This window comes from Xyrauchen texanus, chromosome 28, assembly GCF_025860055.1.
Source record: "Xyrauchen texanus isolate HMW12.3.18 chromosome 28, RBS_HiC_50CHRs, whole genome shotgun sequence".
Classification (NCBI taxonomy): Eukaryota; Metazoa; Chordata; class Actinopteri; order Cypriniformes; family Catostomidae; genus Xyrauchen; species Xyrauchen texanus.
The window spans coordinates 36,246,669-36,268,453 of record NC_068303.1 but is presented as its reverse complement, the minus strand read 5'-3'; the positions used below and the strand labels follow the sequence as shown (position 1 = coordinate 36,268,453).

Below are 21,785 nucleotides of genomic sequence, written 5' to 3'. Positions count from 1 at the left end.
AAAATCTAATGACATTTGCCTCAGCATCTGTCTCCCTTGATGCGTTTGAAGTCGACGCGGACATGTTTTGTTCACATTTTCATCGCATTTGTTTTTTGTAATATTGTGTTAATATGTCATGTTTTAGTGGCCTCTGCTGTCACTGCGGGAGAAAAAACATTAATCTGCTTTGTGTGGTGTCTCAGTTGTTCATCTGTTCTCTTCCTAAATAAATAAATGCATAATCTGCTATATGCTCGTCCAGTAAGTTCATGATTAAAAATTAAAATGTGAACAAAAATAAAAGCTATTAAAAAGGTCTTATCATTAAAATATGAAAATAAAAATGACAGGTAATAATAGATTGTGATGGAATTTCTACGACCCTGTCCATCTAAATGACAGACGATAAGAAAGTCTAACACAAGAACTGTATGTGACTTGTGTTTGTTACTTTTTTGTTTTTGCACAGCCGAATTTTAAACATTACAAGTAAACATGCTACTAAGATGGACAGAATAGTTCTTAAAAATATTGACGATGGTTAGCCTATGAGGGATAGAGGTGTGCCGTAGAAATTTTTAGTCGTAGAAGTGTGCCATAGCAGAAAAAAGGTTGGGAAACTCTGCCTTTAATTAATGGAGTAAAAATCTATAGATGCCACTATAGATAAATGTATTCTTTATGGAACTAAAGAGCATTAATATATCTCTCTTTGAACAAATGTAGTTGTTCAGCAGTTTTAATTCACTAGAGCGTAGGCTAAAGTGAACAGCAGACTCAGCAGATGAAACCGCAGAGGACAAGACTGGCTTGATAAGATTAATGGAGACCAGCCATTTACAATAAATTTAAATTTACACCAAAGTTGCTGAAACACTTTTCAGATTATTTTAGTCATTTCACACCCAACACAAACAATCTCACATCCAATGTAATCCACTATTAGAAATTTATTAGGGTTACAGTGCAGCACAAGAATTTTAGCTAGACAATTTGAGTTATCAAAGAAAACACAATTGGAAGAAAATGCTAAACATCTAGGCTTAAAATTGTGAAAATAATAATAAAAAAATGATATACCAGATAGCTTTTAGCATTCATTTTACAATAAACAAGAAAGGGTTGGGATTTGACCCTGCGACTGTGGATGCAGGAAGTGTTCTCACTCCTTCCTGCGCTTCTTCTCGTGGTCATAGTCCTTGGATCGCCCACTAGTGGATGCCCTTTTGGAACCTCCGTGTTGTTTGGCCTCCTCCAAGAACTTGTCCAACCCGAAAGGATCCTCCTCAAACTTAACAGGCCCATCCCGTCGGGGTCCGTGATCAGCACCTGAGAACTCCCGATCAGGAACAAACCTGGAGAGAGATGGGAAGTGTTTAGATCTATGGTACTAACCATTTTTGTTGCCCACGTGTTGTTTTAGTCACATAAAATTATTAAACGTGCATGAATTTTCAGGTGTCAATTTTCTTGAGCATTTCATGTAATTTTCAGAATCGATAAATTGCTGGAACATTATAAAGGAAAAGAAAAAGGATGAAAAGAATGAAACTACAAAGCCGTGAATAGAAATCTGATTATAAGACACTTTATATAACAAGAGTGTGGCTTAAGTCAGTGCACACATTGATAGTAACAGTTTGTGGGTGCTCGCAGTCATAACCATGTGCTCTTTCCCACATGCTCGTCACGGTCACAGTGCGAATCAATGAGTGTCGGGCGACAAACTTGAGATGTGCTCGTCACAAACAGTAATAGAAAAAAAAATGTATTTACATATTTACATTTATATAGGATTTATAGACATCCTCTCCCAAATGCTTAATTATTAGTTGTTTGCTTTACGAACCTAAAAACAACTACGAAAAAAGGATAATAATAGATGGAAATGATTTCTCATTGAAACACTTAAGCTATTGAATAAATATTTCTCATTTTGAGGGTACTGCATCTCTGGAGTGTGAGTGGATACTAGGCAGCCAATGTTTAATGACCATTTTTGACAGTGACAACAGAACAGATGTGACACAAAAATGCCGATCTGAAATGTAGGTGGCGCTATAAAGCATTTTAACCCTCGAAAACGTGTTCGCCCATTTTTTCATAGAATATCTCGGCATCTGAGTGGACTAGAAGCTCAATCTAGGTGTCAATAGAAATCTGATATCCTTTCCGTTGCAATAACACATAATAATTTATCATTAATAGTTGATAACTATTAATTATTGACTATTAATACCTGTGGCACTGCATATTTAGTTATATTTTAAGATATAACATTGGAATATTAAAACAAGCAAGCTCACAGACAAGTAAACAATGGCTCATTTATTAGAGACCTTCCTATTGTAAAATCAGATCTAAAGTTTTTAGCTATTTGGGGCTTACAGCAGCAGTTATTGGTGGATAAATACGATGTTTGTATTTGATGTCTTATAAATATCATATTTCACTTTGTGATTCTTTTGAAAATCTTTTAAACTGTGGTATTAGTGCAACAAAATAAACTGTACAGTCACGTTCCAGGAATGAGAGCTTTCAATTTGTATATGATTTGTCTATTTACATTTATGCATTTGGTGGACGCTTTTATCCACAGTGCACTTATTACAGGGACAATCCCCCCGGAGCAACCTGGAGTTAAGTGCCTTGCTCAAGGACACAATGGTGGTGGCTGTGGGGATCGAATCAGCAACCTTCTGATTACCAGTTATGTGCTTTAGACCACTACGCCACCACCACTCCTTTATTTAAATATCACTCCTATTTAAATGCTATTATAAAGACTTTCACATTTATATGAATATTTCTACCACATAACCACTTAGTGGCACTTATTTGTGAAATGGATGTTTTAAGGCCTTATTTTATTTTAAGTAACAAGTGCAGAAGTGATTGTTATCTCTGAAAAGTTCAGATTCTAAGCTTTCCAACGAGACCACATATGCCTGATTTATGTATACGGGGCATTTTAAGCCTAAACTTTTTTTTCAGGATATAGCAACTCCATTTGGGCCTGCCAGCAGGTCCACAGAGTTTAAGAGGTTAATTATGTGTTTTATTTTAATTATGAGGTTTATTATAGCTGTGTACTTAGGGGAAAGGGCATTCTCATTCTAAAGAGCATTTGATTGGATAAAAATCTAGTGTGGTGCAAGAGTCGTCATCAGTATTTTTAGTTCCATGCTTTTTCAGACGTTTTAAATGTGAATATCTGCTCAAAGTTAATTTTTGTCAACTTGTAACCGTACACTAGCACATAGATGGCTTCAAAGCTATGGATTAAAATCCACAAAATGTAAATTGTTTTTATTTGATTTAAAAAAAAATATTCTGGTATATGATTTAAATTGAAAACACAAGCATGTGTTCTGTTCAGGCTTCTACATACCTGCTGCTTTGCATAAGTGTGTCCAGGTCATCTCCGTATAGGTCCTTATCAGCATTCTTAGTGGGCCTGTAAATACTCTGTGCCATGTCTCTACCGCCTCTGAAGGGCTGATCATATACATTATATGTCTCATCCTCTCCACCAGCAAAACCACTGTCCATTCCCTGTAAAGCAAACAAAGAAAATTAGCTTCAAACATATAGGACACACATATCAAACTTACAGATATGAAGTATGCTTCTTACAGCAGGGTCCCCACACATGTTGATCAATACATTTCCAATACATATGGATTTTAATAACAGATTAGAGGTTGCACCCACAAAGAGCCATTTCTAGCTGATTAAATATTTTAGAGCAGAGCAACTAAAAATTAGTCACTATAAAAATTAACATGACTTTCAGAGGCAGAGAAAGAAATTACTTTGATGAAAGATTATGATTTTTTATCTCATTAAAATAACATGCGCCGACAAATCAAGAACATAAGACCTTATTCACAGTGATGCTGGGTTTTTGATAGGAATGAAAATGAGGGATCTTATATTCTCTTCAAAGGCATGCACTGTATTAACCTGTATAAAGCTCCTAGATTACATACAATTTTCCACAACTCATGTTTTCTGGAGTTTGAATAATAAAAAAAGATTTCTAGGAAATTCTCAATGATTCGTCAGCAGAACGGTTCGAAACCCATTAACCATTTGAAGTCTATCCCTCACAGCCTCATTGTCATTACCATCAAGAATTTAAAATGACAACACTGCAAACAAGGTACATAAGACAAATAACATATTTTAATAAAGTAAATAGGTCCATGGAGGAAAGTCAGACAACAGAATTTATTTTGGGGTGAACTCTCTCTTTAATTTAATACACACAAAAAAAAAAAAAAATATCATACGAAAATCTTCAATTAAGAAATTAAGACCAAAATCTATTGGTCTTACTGCAAAGTTAAAGGACTGGTTACCTTGCTCTGATTGAAGAGCCTCTGGTCATACTGAGCCTCACTGGAGGTGCGTGGGTTTGGCTGGCCCAGAGCAATGGCCTCACTGATGTCTCGGTCCTGATCTCTCTGCAGCTTTGACCTGAAAGGACCAAAATCATCATGACATCAGCTAAATGCACATCAACACCTCATACTGACAGCCAGATGCATCACGCTTCATTACACTTGCCTGAAACCTTGAGCTCAGGGTGGAGCTTGGGGAATACTCAAACTAATGTCTTTTGTGGAAAAAAAATAATAATTTAAAAGGAAAAACTACAGATTAAAAGTATTTTAACAACTATGGCAAATCAAGTCTGGACAAAGGACGTGTCAAATGTCCACTAAAAAGTACCTGATGTAAAAAAAACTTGACTTCTTTGAAATCAGCAGAGAGAAACGAATGCTATGTCATGTACGTTAAAGTGGAACTCTAACATAGAGGCCCATTAATGATTTAGGGGGAAGGCGTAAAAAAAAAAAAAGTACCTCTTATCAGGGGCAGCTCTGGAGATGTTCCTGTCGTGCTGCCTCGCTTTCCTCCTATCATTACGGATCTCATCACGTTCCCCAACCTCTGTATCTTCACCGCCTGGGACAAAAAAAAAAAAAAAGTAAAATCACATGGTGGTCTCTCTGACAGCTGTGAAAGCACACTGCTGACTGGGCACAATGGTCACCCTCACACATTACCGTTGGTTTGACTTAAGCCAAGCATACACTTCAAGACTCAAAGTCAAGGCTCGTCACCTTTGAGGTTTGCATTGGTGAGAGATCTGGGAGAAGTAACAGATCAGATCGCAGATTTTCAACGTACTTGTGAGACATGATTTTTCACTTTCAAGTCATTGCAAATTCGACCACATGTCCTTTCTCTGTGTAGTTTGTCTTAAGAATAAACTTTGCTATGTGCAAGGATTTGTGAGAGAATTCCTTAAACTGTAGCTTTAGTGACGATCATAGTCTGCAATCAGTTGTTATAAAAGGACAGTTCACTCAAATTAAAATGCTCTCATTGTTTACTCACCCTCAAGTCATCCCAGATGATAACTTTTTAGATGAGGTGAGAAACTGATCAGTATTTAAGACCTTATTTACTATAGATCTCCACTTTCACATCTGAAAGTGAACGTGGAGATTTATTCCTACATTTTTTTAAAAAAAAGACAAATTATATTGATCGGTTACTCACTCACACCAATTATACTGCTTTTGAAGAAATGGATTTAACCACTGGAGTCTTGTAGATTACTTTTATGATGCTTTTAGGACCTTCAGATTTCTATCCAACATTAATTTGCATTGAAATGACCAAAAGAGTGGAGATATTCTTAAAATCTTGGTTTGTGTTCTGCAGAAGGAAAAAGTCATACACATCAAGAATGGCATGAGGGTGAGTAAATGATGACCCATTTTTGGGTGAACAAGCCTTTTAATGTGTGCATCAACATGACAGATAAGTGCAAGTCTTTTGAGTTTGTACAGAGCAACAAGTGTATTGTAGTGTATTGTTGGCTTTAAGAAACCTATACATTTTTACCATCAAGAGGACTTTCATTTTTGGATGAACTGTTCCTTTAAAAAATAAATGTAGGCACTCATAACAGTATACAGTGGTACCTTTGTCACCATGGGCTTTGATACCAGCTCTCCTGTCTCTGGCCATCTTAGCCAATTCTCTCAACTTCTCCTCTTTCTTCTCCTTCTCTTTCTGGGCCATCTTCTTTTCCACTTGAGCTCTCATCTCCACAGCCTCTCTGGCCTGTACACATAACACAAACAAAATCAACATCAGACAAACACACCTCTGAAAGCTTGTTCCACGTTATTGATACACTTTTAAATTTACATCTTTCTAGCAGCAATGGATTTTACATAAAAGGTAAATTCTGTAGGATCTGTTCTATGTATTAATTAGAGATGGGCCATGATGGTTGACTAGTGAGTTTATTTAGGTATTGTTCTGTACATCCATGTATTTTATGTGGCACTTTAAAGGGGATGAAGATGCAACTTCTTGGAGTTTTTCAACAAGCTGTAACGGTCTTTAAATTCATCCTCATTAAAGCACTGTCTCTACAGTCCCCAATGCACTGTTGTATCTGCCTTAATACATTTCCAGACATTTATCATCCAAATATTTTAGAATTTCTGGCCTATGTACAGATGCAGTCTTTGGCTGTTGCATCACTTCAACACATTCTTTATAGTCAATTTAAAAAGACTTGAGACTCTTGCACTCAGTTTCATTCTGTTGTATGCCATCAAGCTGCTTTTGATCACAAGAATGACTCTGTGTCCTTAGAAACTAACTATGGGTTTGGTGAACATGACCCTATGCAGTGCAATCATACAGGGCTAGTCATTCAGACAATCCACAAACTAGTCAATTTAGCAAATGTTTTCTCTTTTTCCGCAAATCTCTAGAATTAATAAACTATTGAGTATTGTTTTAAAGTCCAGAAGGCGAATGATCTTGATTCTATTCATTCATTCATTGCATTCTAAGTTAAGATTCTAGATTTCATTTTGGAAACCATTCAGACACACACCTAAGGATTTATTTAGTCTTATAAACTTATTAACATTTTCTGTCAAATTAAATTTTTAAAAGGAACAAATATTCACAGAGAAAACAAGGGTGGGACATAATAGGGGATTTTATCAATTGGAAATTGATTGGATGTTAAAAAGTGGGCGGTCTATACGAGAATAGAGCCAGACCTAAATGCAATTTTGCAGTGGAATGTTGAAGACTACTCCCTTCCTGAAAAATCCCTGCCAGCCACAAATAAGGAGGCTTTTTAACTGGGACATGGGTGCTGTTGTTCACCCTCAATAGTATCTTAATGCATCCACATGGTAATACTTTTTTTTTTTTTTTTTAAAGACAATTGTTATTTTATTGTCATAACCTTTATTCTATTAATGTTAACCAGCATTACATTCTTGCATTAGCTCTGGGCAAGATTTAAGAAAGTCTGCATTACCTACAAGACTAAAAAAAGGACTAAACAGCTGTTTAAATATAGGTTAACATTACTTCCAGCAAAAGCGATAACAAAAGCGATTTTTTTTGTGAAAGATCAAGACAAAAAAATGAAACATTTCTATGGAATAATGTGCACTGATGATGAATCATGCACAATAACACCAGGAATGGCATAAAGTAAAACTAGGTCAATTTAAATTTCATGTTGACTTTAAAAGGGATTAAACATCCAGCTTAGTAATGTGTGATTTAGAGTTTTTGGAGATGCGGGAATAAGCAGTATAACCTTTCTGTCTGCGATGTACAGAGCCTCAGCTAGCTTTGCAAAGTTCTCATTAATGTGAACAGTCTGCAGGCCTCGTCCATCAGCCGCCAAACGCTTGTCCAGTGGGATGGTGTAACCCTGAGATGCGAAGATGAGAGGTGTGAGAATGCAGCATGGTTTTATTCTCTGCCAATATTTTAGACCAGTACAATAAACAGCTCAATAATTGCTGGATACATTGTGGAGGGAGAGCTTAGTGTTACCTTTGCGTTCTTCCAGTTGGAAATACAGGGAGGAATCTTCCACTCCTGCTGTTCTTTCACTGTCATCTGTAAATAGAGAGGATAAAAAAAATGCTCTCAGAATATGTCTTCAGATAGATTTCAATGGATTCTGGGAGTAAACATAGCGAATGTTCAGATCGATAGTCCTCCTACCTTTCTGCTTGGTGAGTGCATAACAGGAGCAGGAGGCGATGGAGGTCCACGGGGGATCTTTTTATTGATTCTGTTGAAAAGAAAAACAAACACTGAGAGTTCATGCCCTCTGTGATTTCCACTCCGATGTGGTTGGTTATATTCAAAGCTGAGATTATGATGACATACTTGAAGCGTGGGGGTTCCATGGGATCTTTCTGCATTTCCACCATACGTATGACCCTCTGTTTGGCTCCAGAGTTAAACGCAAGTCCTTGCTGGGAGGGGGTGTACCTTTATGAAATAGAAGGACATTTTTATACGATTTATAAACGGAAAATGTTGGCAATGCAAGCAAAGAGAATTTAAAATCCTTGTCTCCCACAAATGAAAGGAAGTCATTCACATTACAAATGAGATGAGGGTGAGTAACTAACTGGGTTTCCATTAGGGCTGGGCGATATGGGCAAAAAACAAAAAACTCGATATTTACCACAATATACATTTCATACCATTAATGGGGAGTTTGTTAGAACTCAAGAATTAAACTAAATGAAACACCTATTTTTAAATGTTACTCTTACATTGATAAACATGCCTTGTAAATGCTTTTTCATAATAATAATAATAATAATAATAATAATTATTATTATTGCAGGCTACAAATACAGTTTAGTTCAAATTATTATTTTATACTTACCAGATGAAGCTGAATTTGTAAGCTATATTAACTGTGGAATATGTTAACTGTGGTTTCTCCTGGTATTTCTGATATTAATATCTGCTGCAACAGTATTTTTGTATAATGTTTAACATTACTCTGGAGGCAGGAGGTGTCAAGCAAAATGTGAAATGTCAAGCACACATTTTACAGTGAATATTAAATACAAATTCAAACTTTAAAAGCAATTAAAATAAATTGATATACAGGTCCTTCTCAAAAAATTAGCAAATTGTGATAAAGGTCATTATTTTCCATAATGTAATGATAAAAATTAAACTTTCATACATTTTAGATTCATTGCACACTAACTGAAATATTTCAGGTCTTTTATTGTTTTAATACTGATGATTTTGGCATACAGCTCATGAAAACCCAAAATTCCTATCTCAAAAAATTAGCATATTTCATCCGACCAATAAAAGAAGTGTTTTTAATACAAAAAAGTCAACCTTCAAATAATTATGTTCAGTTATGCACTCAACACTTGGTCGGGAATCCTTTTGCAGAAATGACTGCTTCAATGTGGCGTGGCATGGAGGCAATCAGCCTGTGGCACTGCTGAGGTGTTATGGAGGCCCAGGATGCTTCGATAGCGGCCTTAAGCTCATCCAGAGTGTTGGGTCTTGCGTCTCTCAACTTTCTCTTCACAATATCCCACAGATTCTCTATGGGGTACAGGTCAGGAGAGTTGGCAGGCCAATTGAGCACAGTAATACCATGGTCAGTAAACCATTTACCAGTGGTTTTGGCACTGTGAGCAGGTGCCAGGTCGGTGCTGAAAAATGAAATCTTCATCTCCATAAAGCTTTTCAGCAGATGGAAGCATGAAGTGCTCCAAAATCTCCTGATAGCTAGCTGCATTGACCCTGACCTTGATAAAACACAGTGGACCAACACCAGCAGCTGATATGGCACCCCAGACCATCACTGACTGTGGGTACTTGACACTGGACTTCAGGCATTTTGGCATTTCCTTCTCCCCAGTCTTCCTCCAGACTCTGGCACCTTGATTTCCGAATGACATGCAAAATTTGCTTTCATCCGAAAAAAGTACTTTGGACCACTGAGCAACAGTCCAGTGCTGCTTCTCTGTAGCCCAGGTCAGGCGCTTCTGCCGCTGTTTCTGATTCAAAAGTGGCTTGACCTGGGGAACCTGTAGCCCATTTCCTGCACACGCCTGTGCACGGTGGCTCTGGACGTTTCTACTCCAGACTCAGTCCACTGCTTCCGCAGGTCCCCCAAGGTCTGGAATCGGTCCTTCTCCACAATCTTCCTCAGGGTCCGGTCACCTCTTCTCGTTGTGCAGCGTTTTTTGCCACACTTTTTCCTTCCCACAGACTTCCCACTGAGGTGCCTTGATACAGCACTCTGGGAACAGCCTATTTGTTCAGAAATTTCTTTCTGTGTCTTACCCTCTTGCTTGAGGGTGTCAATGATGGCCCTCTGGACAGCAGTCAGTTCGGCAGTCTTACCCATGATTGCGGTTTTGAGTAATGAAACAGGCTGGGAGTTTTTAAAAGCCTCAGGAATCTTTTGCAGGTGTTTAGAGTTAATTAGTTGATTCAGATGATTAGGTTAATAGCTCGTTTAGAGACCCTTTTCATGATATGCTAATTTTTTGAGATAGGAATTTTGGGTTTTCATGAGCTGTATGCCAAAATCATCAGTATTAAAACAATAAAAGACCTGAAATATTTCAGTTGGTGTGCAATGAATCTAAAATATATGAAAGTTTAATTTTTATCATTACATTATGGAAAATAATGACCTTTATCACAATATGCTAATTTTTTGAGAAGGACCTGTAGACTAAAAACAGGCAAAGTTTTTCCCGATAGGACACCATTATTTAGTTAAAAATACAATAATGGTAATATTTAATAATGATAATAGCGTCTTTCCAGAACTCAAAAACACTTAAAAGTTCTCAAAATTAGCACAGTTTAAAGAAAAGAAGGTTTCAGTTTATTCGTTGCACATGAGCAGGAATATTCTGAATAGAGGAATACTATATGGAGCATTTTTTATTATTTCTGAAAGTCTCAACCAAAAAATAACCTTCACTGAAGTGGATATAAATGTGGTCCACCTTAAAAAGATGGATAGATGAGCTCCGATGTGAAACCATCTCAGATCAGGAAAGTAATATTGCGCTCAATTTCAGGCTATACAGTTGTGGCCAAAAATATTGGCACTTTGTAAATACGAGCAAAGGCGGCTGTGAAAAATATGTCTTTATTTTTTATCCTTTTGATAAGAATAAACCATTATTGAATTTATTATGAATACAAGATGTGCGTTAAAAAAAAAAAAAAGTAATGTGACTGCATAACTCATTCATAACAGGACTAACCAGTGGATGGAACTTGGATGGAAACATAGCTAATGATAGGGATAATATGTGAACTAAACCTTTAAAGTGCATCATTCCGTAAAACTGCTCTTACCGAATGTACTGTGCTGGGGCCTGTTTGTCTGCAGCACGCACAGGCATGGCAGCCGCAATTTTCTGCGACACCTGTTTCTCCAGAGCTGCTCTGGTCTTTTCTGTAAGCTACAGGAGGAGGAAACAGGAAATGGTGATTTCATGCAGAATTAATTCTGCATAAGAATTAAAAGCCATCTAGTTTAGAACTTATAGAATTTATAATTATTTAAAATAATAATAGAATTTTCAATTACAGCAATGAGATTTATTTATTGGTTAATTTGATTACAAAAGAATACAAACACTTATTATAAAATGTTAGTCTTACACCAGTCAACCAAAACAACAGGTATTTTTGTGTAATTGAGCTGAAACTCTTGAATATCTACATTTAAAATGGTCCTTAGTCAAACAATCAAAGCCATTCAATTTCTCACCTCTTGCACTGCCTCTTCATCTGGTCTCTGCAACCCAGGAGCATCCTCATTTAGTACTTCCTTAGGAAGCATGTCTGTGTATTTACTGAATATAACCTGTTAAAAAAAAAAGACAAAAAGAGTAAGAACACATCCTCTCAGGCCCCAAGCTGTGATCTACTGAAAATATGACAAAATCAACAGCAAGTAAAGATAAGGCACCTTGTCTTTGCTTTGACCTTGCCTGGCAATGGCATCATATTTGATCTTGCCCTCGGCATCCACCTGCACGGCCAGAGCATTGGAGGTCCTTTTCTTCCTACCCATTTCCAGAGGATACTGGGCCACATGGATCTCTGGAAAAGCGCCACCATCTCCAAAGTCCTTTAAAATGACATTTCAACTAATAATATATAAAACAGACAGTGGCTGGTCCTGGATGCTGACTGGTCAATGGAACAAGCTCAAATACACAATATACTAACAGTGATAATTGACAACACTTGTTCACCTAGCATTGCAGTGCAGCATCTATTGTTAAATATGTTTAAATGAAAATGTCTGTCCTTTGTTTAAATATGTCAGAAATGTTTAATAAAAGCAATAAAGGATCCAAGGTCATTATATATTGTGAATATGCTGTGGAATGTGCCTAAAACGGTTCTCATGTCGTGTACCTCACCCCTCATAACTTTCTTCCATGCCTTACATCTCCTTTTTTGTCCCATTAAAGAAAGAAAATAGTACAGGTGAGTGTATAATACAATTTTCATATTGGTTGAACTATCCCTTTAAAAATATTATGCTGCACTGATAGAGCAAGTTTCATAAGCAATAGTTCACTGAAGCTTTTGTTTTGTACCTCTAGAGAGCGTGGCACCCACGACTTCCTCAAGCCATAGAGAGGAGGTTCTCTGCGGGTGGAGACCAGAGCAGTAGATTGGGACCTCTGTGCGCGGGACCTCTCCTCTGCCTCCAGCTGGTCCTGGGACAGCTGGGTGGGTGCTGGGAGAAAACTACAGGATGGGGGTGGGGGTAAAAAAAAAAAAAAAAAAAAAGACAATATCGTTTGGGTACTTTTTCATTTGAAATCACATTGGTGTCCACAAATGTAGGTCTATGATCAGAGTTTCAACTCTTCTTGACCAATGAATTTCAATTTTCTTTCTGGTAGTTAGTAAATACTGGATAAGGCCTTCCAGTTCGATTCACTAAGGAATAATTTAGACCAAAATGTGTGAACCAGATGAAATTATTTATTGAAAAGAAAATAGAACACATAGATTAATTTACTCAAAAATCAGACATCGCTATGTCTTTTGTGAAGAACAGGGTTGAGAAACACGTATTTAGTAAGTCTGAGTGTAAGGAAATGCATATTTATCGTGTTTTTGGTGTTCATTTTTGGTAAGTATTGTTATCTTTCGCTCATCCTTAGCATTAGCCGTTTAGCACCAAATGTGATACAAAGACAGGCCTCAACACGTTTAACAACACATCTTAGTTGCAAAAGAGCGCATAATATCGACATATATAAGAGGCTTACACATATGTACACAAAAAGCCCTATAAATCGATTTTAAATGCTACAGTTTAAGTTTAAAGTCTTAAAATCCTTTTCAGCGCGACTCACCTCGTCAGCGACATCTTGACCAGTGCTGTGCGATGTGACGTCACGCCACTGAGGGAACTTCCCGCGATGTTTGGCTTTGGTGAGAGTACCGCGCAGAAAATAAGCTCGAGGCCTGTCAACGCCTCCCCTTCAAAGTAGACGATATCAGGCTGGTGCAGTCTGGGGAGGAGTGAAAATAGTGCTGTAAAGTCAGACGGTTCTCATTTCTCGTAGTGTATCAGCCGCTACGAGATTAAAGGCAGTTATCGCGGGATTCACATTCAAGTGCTTTGTTTTTAATAAAGTGGAGGCAATTTAAGTGGTTGCATTTAAATTAAAATAAATATGACGAACAAGACACTTAGTGTGCCTGTTATTTAATTGCCCCCATAAAACGTGTCTTTCCATCCATTTTTTATTTAATAAAGACTTGTAGATTTTTCAGAAATATGATACCAATCACATATCTCATTAAAAGATTGCACTGACAGAGTGTTGGGAATATTACATATAATGCTACATAAGAGCCCGGAGAGAACATACACTGGGGTCCATAAAACTGAGATCACAATTTTATAATCTGGGCCAAGTTGTTCAAAACTTTTATTCTGGATCAGTATGAACATAAGGATCAGGTAATCCATTTTACATTTGTGCCGGTTTTTCAAAGCAACATTGGATTGGATCGGATCAACCTGATCCAGATGCAAATTTTTCAAGATGATCAAATCCGGATTAACAGTGCTCTACATGGGACTACATACAATGTAGGCTACTATGTAAAGAACAATAGGTAGAATAGCCAGTGTGGAGTCACTTTATGCATTTTTATTTGAAGAGACAGAAAAAAGCACAATAAAACAATCCCCTTCCATTTTCAATTTCTTTTAAACAGTCATACCCCTCATCTGACCCGCAACAAATAAATAAACACACACACACAAACACACACACGATATTTTGAACACATGTTTTAAATAAAAATAAAAAAGGATAAATGTCCAGTAGTTAACAAAATAAGGAATGTTCCATTGTTGTTCTTAATTTGTGGAGAGACCACTTTTAGAAAGCAGATATCAAGTCTGGCTTTTGCTGTAAGAGTGATTTGTTCCTCTGCCAGACAAATCTGAATCCCATGCAGAGCTTTTAAGTTTTCCTCCAATAATGTCAAGATCCACATCTGTGAAATCACCTCTCCTAATGGGTTTGTTGCCGGGTTTTTTTGTTGTTGTTTTGTTTCTTCTTGCTTCAGCATGGTCCTTTGTTACCCTGACCTTCAGATTCTTCCATCTAAATTTCATTTGCTCTGTGGTCCTCTTCTGGCCAGACCCCATTTCATTCACATTATTTTATTAATCACTTCTCCACCCTTAGTAGAATTAAAAGTTCCTACTCTTGAGACATAATGGCTCCTAACACCAGCCATTATGTGTGTTTCTGCAACAGTGAAAATAGGTCCTTTTGAGTCCATGATTCCACCAATTTGGTGTAGTGAACGTAGAGTTTATAAGCCTTGGGCATGACTGATTTAATTGAACACAAGCCAAAGCATATCAGCTAATTGATGTTCAATGGGTGTGTGTCTGAAAAGACCAATTACACAGCCATCTTATTCAGCCTTCCTCAGAGGACTTACAAAGAGGCACTGACATTGCAGGTATTGTCCATCGCCACCACCGTTTTGGTAGGAGAGGATACCATCAAAGGGAGTATGTTGAGTGTACAAGACCATTGGCACAATACACCACTGAGGAACTGTATGCTTGGTTTTGCTTTGGAAATGCTGATATTAAGTATATTGCAGACCTTGTCAGGCCAAAACTTCAAAGCAAAACCTGAAGGAGTCACAGTCTGTCTATGGAAGAACAGGGCCTAATTTCTCTGTGCTTCCATGTATCTGGACTTACTACCATTTTGTTTGTGACGATATAGGAGTGGACAAATGGCCGCCCAGTCACAGGCGGACGCTGAAATGATGGACATCCTTTCCCGGGCTGCCACAAGTGTCTGGCTAGAGTGGAACCCTCCGCTCTCCCCTGAACCCTCGTGGCTGGATGATTGGTATCTGGGCTTGCGGCTCCGCTCACAGCCATGCCCCGCCCCAGTGCCTTTCTTCCCGGAAGTGCATTAGGAGCTGACGAGTTCATGGGAGGCACCATGCTCTGCCCGGTCCCGATCTCTCAGCTCCCACCGCCCTCACTACCCTCGATGGCGGAGCGGCCAGGGGTTACTCGGTGATGCCCCCAGTGGATAAGGCGCTTGTGGTGCACTTGTACCCGTGTAGCGCCACCACCTGGAGCTGGTAAGCAGACCACTCCATATGCTTCAGTAGCTGCGGTACACAAACACTCAACAATAGAGAGCAGTTTCCTCACATAACCGGTGTGTTCGGCCGTTACCCCGACCACCTGCTTTTGTATGTCTCTGGCAGGTTCAACGCCCCGGCGCACCAAGCTGTGGCACAGACCTACTCAAACCCAGATGGTTTGGACGGTCCACAGGGATGGAGACCTTGCTCGTGGAAATCACCACCTTTCTACGGAAGCACGCGATAGAGCCTGTCCCTCCAACCGAAATGAAGAGCGGTTTCTACAGCCCCTACTTCATTGTATCGGAAAAGGCGGTGGGTTGCGGCCAATCTTGGACTTACGAGTTCTAAACCGGGCCTTACACAGACTCCCATTCAAGATGTTGATGCTAAGGTGCATTTTAGCGAGCGTCCGGCATCAAGACTGGTTCACTGCGGTAGACCTGAAGGACGTGTACTTCCATGTCTCCATTCTACCTCAACACAGACCCTTCCTGCGGTTTGCATTCGAGGGCCAGGCATACCAGTTCAAAGTCCCCCCTTTCGGCCTGTTCTTGTCCCCTCGCATCTTCATGAAGGTCGCAGAGGCTGCCCTTGTCCCATTAAGGGAAGTGGGCGGCTGCATTCTCAACTACCTCGACAACTGGATAATCCTAGCTCACTCTCAGGACGTGTTGTGTGCACACAGGAACCTGGTGCTCGCACACCTCAACTGGTAAAAGAACAAGCTCCTCCCGGTTCAGAGCATCTCTTTTCTTGGTCTGGGGTTGGACTCAGTCTCGTTGACGGCGTGCCTCACGAACGAGCGCGCACAGTCAGTGCTGGCCTGTCTGAAGGCGTTCAGACAGAAGACTGCGGCCCCACTGAAACTATTAGAGGCTCCTGGGGCATATGGCATCCTCGGCGGTGGCCACACAGCTCGGGTTGATGCATTTGAGACCACTTCAGCACTGGCGCCGTACTCGAGTCCCGAGATGGGCATAGTGCCACGGCACACATTGTGTGGCCATCACACAATTCTGTCTCCGCCTCTTCAGCTCTCTGAAGTCAGCAGCACCTCAAGTTGCTGCTATCCACTCAAATCCCAGCGACCTCAACACCACGGCGGATGCACTGTCATGACAGGCCTGTATGCCTCAAGAGGGTTGGGGACCTACAAATGTTCTCTGTCAGCAAAATGGGCCTGGAGTTCGGTCAGGGCTACTGATCCTGAGACCCTGACCGGGCTATGTGCCCAAGGTTCCCACGACCTCTTTCAGGGACCAAGTGGTGAACCTGCAAGCGCTGCCCCAGGAGGAGGTAGACTCAGCCTTAGCGTTGCTGTGTCCGGTGCACGCTTTACACATTTATTTGGATCACACGCAGAGCTTTAGGATCTCTGAGCAGCTCTTTGTCTGCTTTGGTGGACAGTGGACAGTGTCTGCTTTTCCTTTTCGCCCACTGGATCATCGACGCCATAGCCATATCAGGCTCAGCATGTGCCGCCCCCTGCAGGGCTATGAGCCCATTTCACCGGGAGTGTGGTGACCTCCTGGGTTCTGACCAGTGGTGCCTCTCTAGCTGACATTTGCAGAGGAGCGGGCTGGGCGACACCCAACGTCTTTGCGAGATTCTACAATCTCCGGGTTGAGCCGGTCTTGTCCCGTGTCTTAGCAGGAATGAATGGGTAAGTCCGGATCGACCTGCTGGGTATATCACTTGCACCTAGCAACTTTCACCTCCCTTGAGCTGAAAATGTGTGTGTGGTTGATTCCCAGCAATGTTCACAAATGTGTTCCCTGGTTGATTTCCTCCTAGCCCTGAGTTTGCGGAGAAACTCACTGCCAGCCCAGTACTTGTGCTAACTATGCCCTGTGCTGGGACAGGTGCTCCGTATGCGCTGGCTCCCCATAGGCAACCCCTTTCGAGGTATATTCTGTTGAAAAACGTTTCCCTGTTGGCAAACTGCGTCTTCCTTAGGCAGAGGCTCCTCTACTCCAGTCTCCATGCCCATAGAGCCTCCTCCCCCTTTAGGCAGGACCTACCATAAGACTTCTCCACATGATATATTTCCGATTACACTCGGCAAGACCATGTGACGTATTTCCACTTAATACCCTCTCCTCTGGGTGGGGTGTGGTCTCCACGGTGTCTTCCCCTTGAGAGTGATGCCCCCCCAATGTGGACACTGGCGTCCCAGTCGGTTAGTGAATTCTATCTTTTTCTGGGAAGAAAAAGAAAAAAAGAGGGAAAAGAGGCACGACTAGGACAAGCCTGTCCCTATCATTTTGGGTAGTCTACTCATCCCCAAAAGGGCTGTTTAACATTCACACTATCGTCAGGGGAGGTTACGGGCCGGCGGTGCACTGGCTATGTGACACGCAGTCTGCCTGCCTCGCACCACCGATCCACGTAACCCAGTTCAGCTTGTTGTGGTGTTTTTGTAGGGGACCCTAGTGTCACTACATCAACACAATATCGAGTGAGTGACAGATAACATCCTAGTTACTTCCGTAACATCCGTTCCCTGATTTTATACCCGTATGTCCAGGGGAGGGGCATGCAATTACCACTCGCCAATTCCCATCGGCCTTTTATCAAAGATCAGAGGTTTCTCGGGCTTTCAAGAGTGACCCCTAGTGCCACTACATCGACACATCTCGTTCCCTCCATAAGGGAACGGAGGTTACTTAAGTAACCAGGACGTTTTCTCAATATTTACTTTTTTTTTTTTACTGTGTAGCATCAGTGAAAAATGTGGATTGGTTTCAGTCCTTAATTAAAGGTGCACTTAGTATTTTATTTCCTCATTAAAAAAACTCCTAAAGATATGAAATATGTAGGAAATCATGACCACTCATTAAAATGAAGACTGCATTCATATTGGAAACCTTATGAAAGCTGTTTTATTCTCCATGGATAGGGTCCGCACATGGGGGCTGCCTTGTTAGAATCACATGACCAGCCGAATACTACTTGCTCAATCTCAGTAACTATCCTGTTATTTGACACTTTGACTCATTGATTAAAGTAATGGCTGTGAATACAAAATTTCTACAATGGCATCTGAAACTGAAAACTATTGATTTTATATGATGCTGCATCATTGTAAGTCCAAAATGACACAAAGACAAAAGTTACTGAGTGCACATTAAAGAAATATATATGGAAAAAAGCTTGATCAGGGGCTTTGCAAGGGGGCTTTGGGTGCCCCTGATGTATTGTCCCAAGCCCATGATCTTTACTGAAGATTCACACAAGTTTTACTTAACAAATAAAATATGTTTTTTGATTTTGTATATATTTGCCCAGTAGTCCGAATGTCTGTAATAAAAAGCAATGTGTGCTGACTGTGGTAGGTACTGCTTACATGTTCATTCAAGTGTACTGCAGAAATGACCGTCAATTGGGTTTTAAAGCACTTGCATCTACAGCCAGTGGAATCTGCAGCTGTACATACTGTACGTACCATGAGCGTTTTGACTGACCTGAGAAACCTTAGCCCCTTGCACACCAGGTAAATTACAGGAAAATTGTTGGGTTGCCTTTACTGGTAAATGTACCACATGTGCTATTCACACATGCAACAACATTATGTTTTTTCAGCAATAAGAAGAGAGAAACAGTCCAGATTTTTGGTCACTCCCTCAACAGCTGTTTTAGAAGCCTCATCGCAGCTATGGCAACTGATTCTAGAGTAATTTAATACAAGTACAGTTTTAAATTTACACTAAATATTTTTTAAATTGGAAATATAAAAATGTTTGTGACATTTACATTGTTATAGAAGGTGAAAACGCATCATAACTGGTCTGTAAAAAGGGTCTGTTGCCTTGAGTAAAGTAGCCTAAAAAAAGAGGGTAATAATCAATGCAGACATCAAGAGTATTGGGAAAAATTATTGTGTTTGTTCAAAATGCAGAATGTTGAAGGTATTTTTATACACTATTATTTATTACACATTTAAAAATATTTCAAAATTAATTGTTTACAGACTTCTGTGGGCTAAAGGCCGATTTATCCTTCTGCGTCATGGGAGATTCAGGTGGCGGAGCCATGGAGGGCGGAGCCGTGGAAGACTCAGGTGGCAGAGCCATGGAAGGCTCAGGAGGCAGAGCTGTAGAAAGTTCTGGGGACAGGGCCGTGGAAGGCTCAGGAGATGAAGCCGTGAGAGGCGAAGCGAGGAATACTTCGAGGGTGGAGCCGTGGTAGGCGGAGCCATGGAGAACTCCGGGGGCGGAGCCATGGAAGGAGGAGCCATGGAAGGCTCAGGAGGCGGAGCCGTGGAAGGCCCAGGTGGCAGAGCCGTGGAAGACCCAGGAGGCGGAGCCGTGGAAGGCTCGACAGGCGGAGCAGTGGAAGGAGGAGTCATGGAAGGCTCAGGAGGCGGAGCCCTTGGAGGCTCAGGAGGCGGAGCCCTGGGAGGCTCGAGGATGACCTCAGAGGACGTGAGCACTAGCAGAGACTGGGAAGAAGGTGCCCTCTTCCTTCTTTGGCCAGCAGGGAGCGTAGTCCTGGTGACAGTCGATGCTACAGGCGCTGGCTCTGGGACGATCGAGGCTACAGGTGCTGGTTCGCTGACCGAGGCATGCGTGAGCTCTGGTTCGCGGAACGTGGAAGGTGCAGCTCTGGAAGGTTCTGAGGATGGAGCCGTGGAAGGCGGAGACTGGAGAGCGGAGGCCTATCCTCTTCTCTTCCTTCTTCTCCTCCTCCTCCTCCTCCTCCCTCCTTCCTCCTTCCTCCTCTGGGATGGAGGAGGCTGGCAATGCTGGCTCTGGGACGGACGAGACTTCCAGCGTGTCGGCCGTGGTGTTGGCTCGTTGGCCGTGGCAGGCGTGGGCGTTGGCTCGTTGGCCGTGGCAGGCATGAAGGGACGAGCCATGGAAGGCTGGGGGGTGACCACTGTGGGAGGAGAGGTAAAGCCCTCTTCTTCTACGCCCACAGTGAACGGCGAGCCGCAAACTTGCAGAGTCTCTTCCACAAAGTCGAGGAGCGTCCAGCGAGGAGTCGCCAGAGGCAACAGCTCCCTTAGCGAACTATGGAGACTTGCCCTGAAGAACACCACCAAGGAATATTCTGGGAAGTCCACTACATTTGCCAGCTCCAGAAACTCACGAATGTGATCCTCCACTGGACGGTCCTCTTGCTTGAGGCAGAGAAGTCTGTAGTTTGCCTGTTGAACTGCTAGATCCATTATTGGTCGGTTGTTCTGTTACGACGCAGACGAGGAGTGAGGATCTACATGCAGTTTATTGAAAATTAACAAGGACAAACGACTGGTAAACACAGGAACAAACAAAACATCCACGATGGGAAACCAAAATATAAACAAGAGGAACAAAATATAAACAAGCGGAACATCCACGAAGGGTACAGGCAGGAACAGGCAGGAACAGGCATTACCTAACATTTAAGAAGAATCCTTTATTGTGGTCACACATTATACACACAGTTTTTTTAACAACCGACAAAGACTGAACAAACAGGGCTACACAAAGGATAATGACACACAGGTGAGAACAATGAAGTGCATAGGCAGTGATGAGGGCAGGGAATTATGGGAGGTGTAGTCCAGAACAGATGACAAGGGATAAACACAGGGCAGACAACAGGGGATCGTGACATAATCATAATAATGTGAACTCTTCTAATTTATCAGCAAATTAAAAAACACCTGAAAAGTGTTGCTTATATTGCGTACATGCATTGTAAAGTCTTTAATACGACAACAATTTAGTGTTCGCTTAGGAAGTAGTTATTAATTAATATGATGATTTCTACTTCAGCATGGAACATCAAAATATATATTTTTATGTTTATTTAAGCGGCTCAAGAGCAAGCATAAAGTATTATTTTCATTAATTTGCTCCCTGCAAGGCAGGCAAAATGTATAATAAATCACATGTACCTACATTTCAACATGTTCACATTTTTAATGCTAAAATAATATAATAAAAACTTTTGAATACACAAATTATATTGCTTTTGTTTTTTTTTATAAATGTATAATTAGCATTTGGCTGTGTAGGCAAATCGCAGAATGAAAACATTAAAACATTTATTTAGAGTTGGGAAGCAGAAAAAAATGTATACAACTGTTTTGTTTAGGGCTAAATTGAAATATCTGTGTGACTGATTGGGACTCCAAATGATTAAAGGTATAGTTCACCCAAAAATGGAAATTCTCTGATCATTTATTCACTCTCATGCTATCCAAGATGTGTATGACTTTCTTTGTTCTGTTGAACGCAAACAAAGATTTTTAGAAGAATATCTCAGCT

The 21,785-nt window shown here is 40.6% G+C and overlaps 1 protein-coding gene across 1 annotated transcript; it reads right to left on the bottom strand.

Moving 5' to 3' along the window:
* Window positions 1–992: 992 nt before the first annotated feature.
* On the bottom strand, window positions 993–13,360 carry LOC127621549 (SNW domain-containing protein 1-like). Its single transcript, XM_052095198.1, has 14 exons — window positions 13,239–13,360; window positions 12,468–12,621; window positions 11,828–11,989; window positions 11,627–11,722; window positions 11,209–11,315; window positions 8,227–8,331; window positions 8,059–8,128; window positions 7,885–7,950; window positions 7,643–7,759; window positions 5,985–6,126; window positions 4,854–4,956; window positions 4,347–4,464; window positions 3,374–3,537; window positions 993–1,337 (listed from the first exon to the last, which is right to left on the bottom strand). Exons 1-14 carry the CDS (start codon window positions 13,250–13,252, stop codon window positions 1,145–1,147), a joined length of 1,611 nt encoding a protein of 536 aa, XP_051951158.1. The 5' UTR covers window positions 13,253–13,360; the 3' UTR covers window positions 993–1,144.
* Window positions 13,361–21,785: the final 8,425 nt, after the last annotated feature.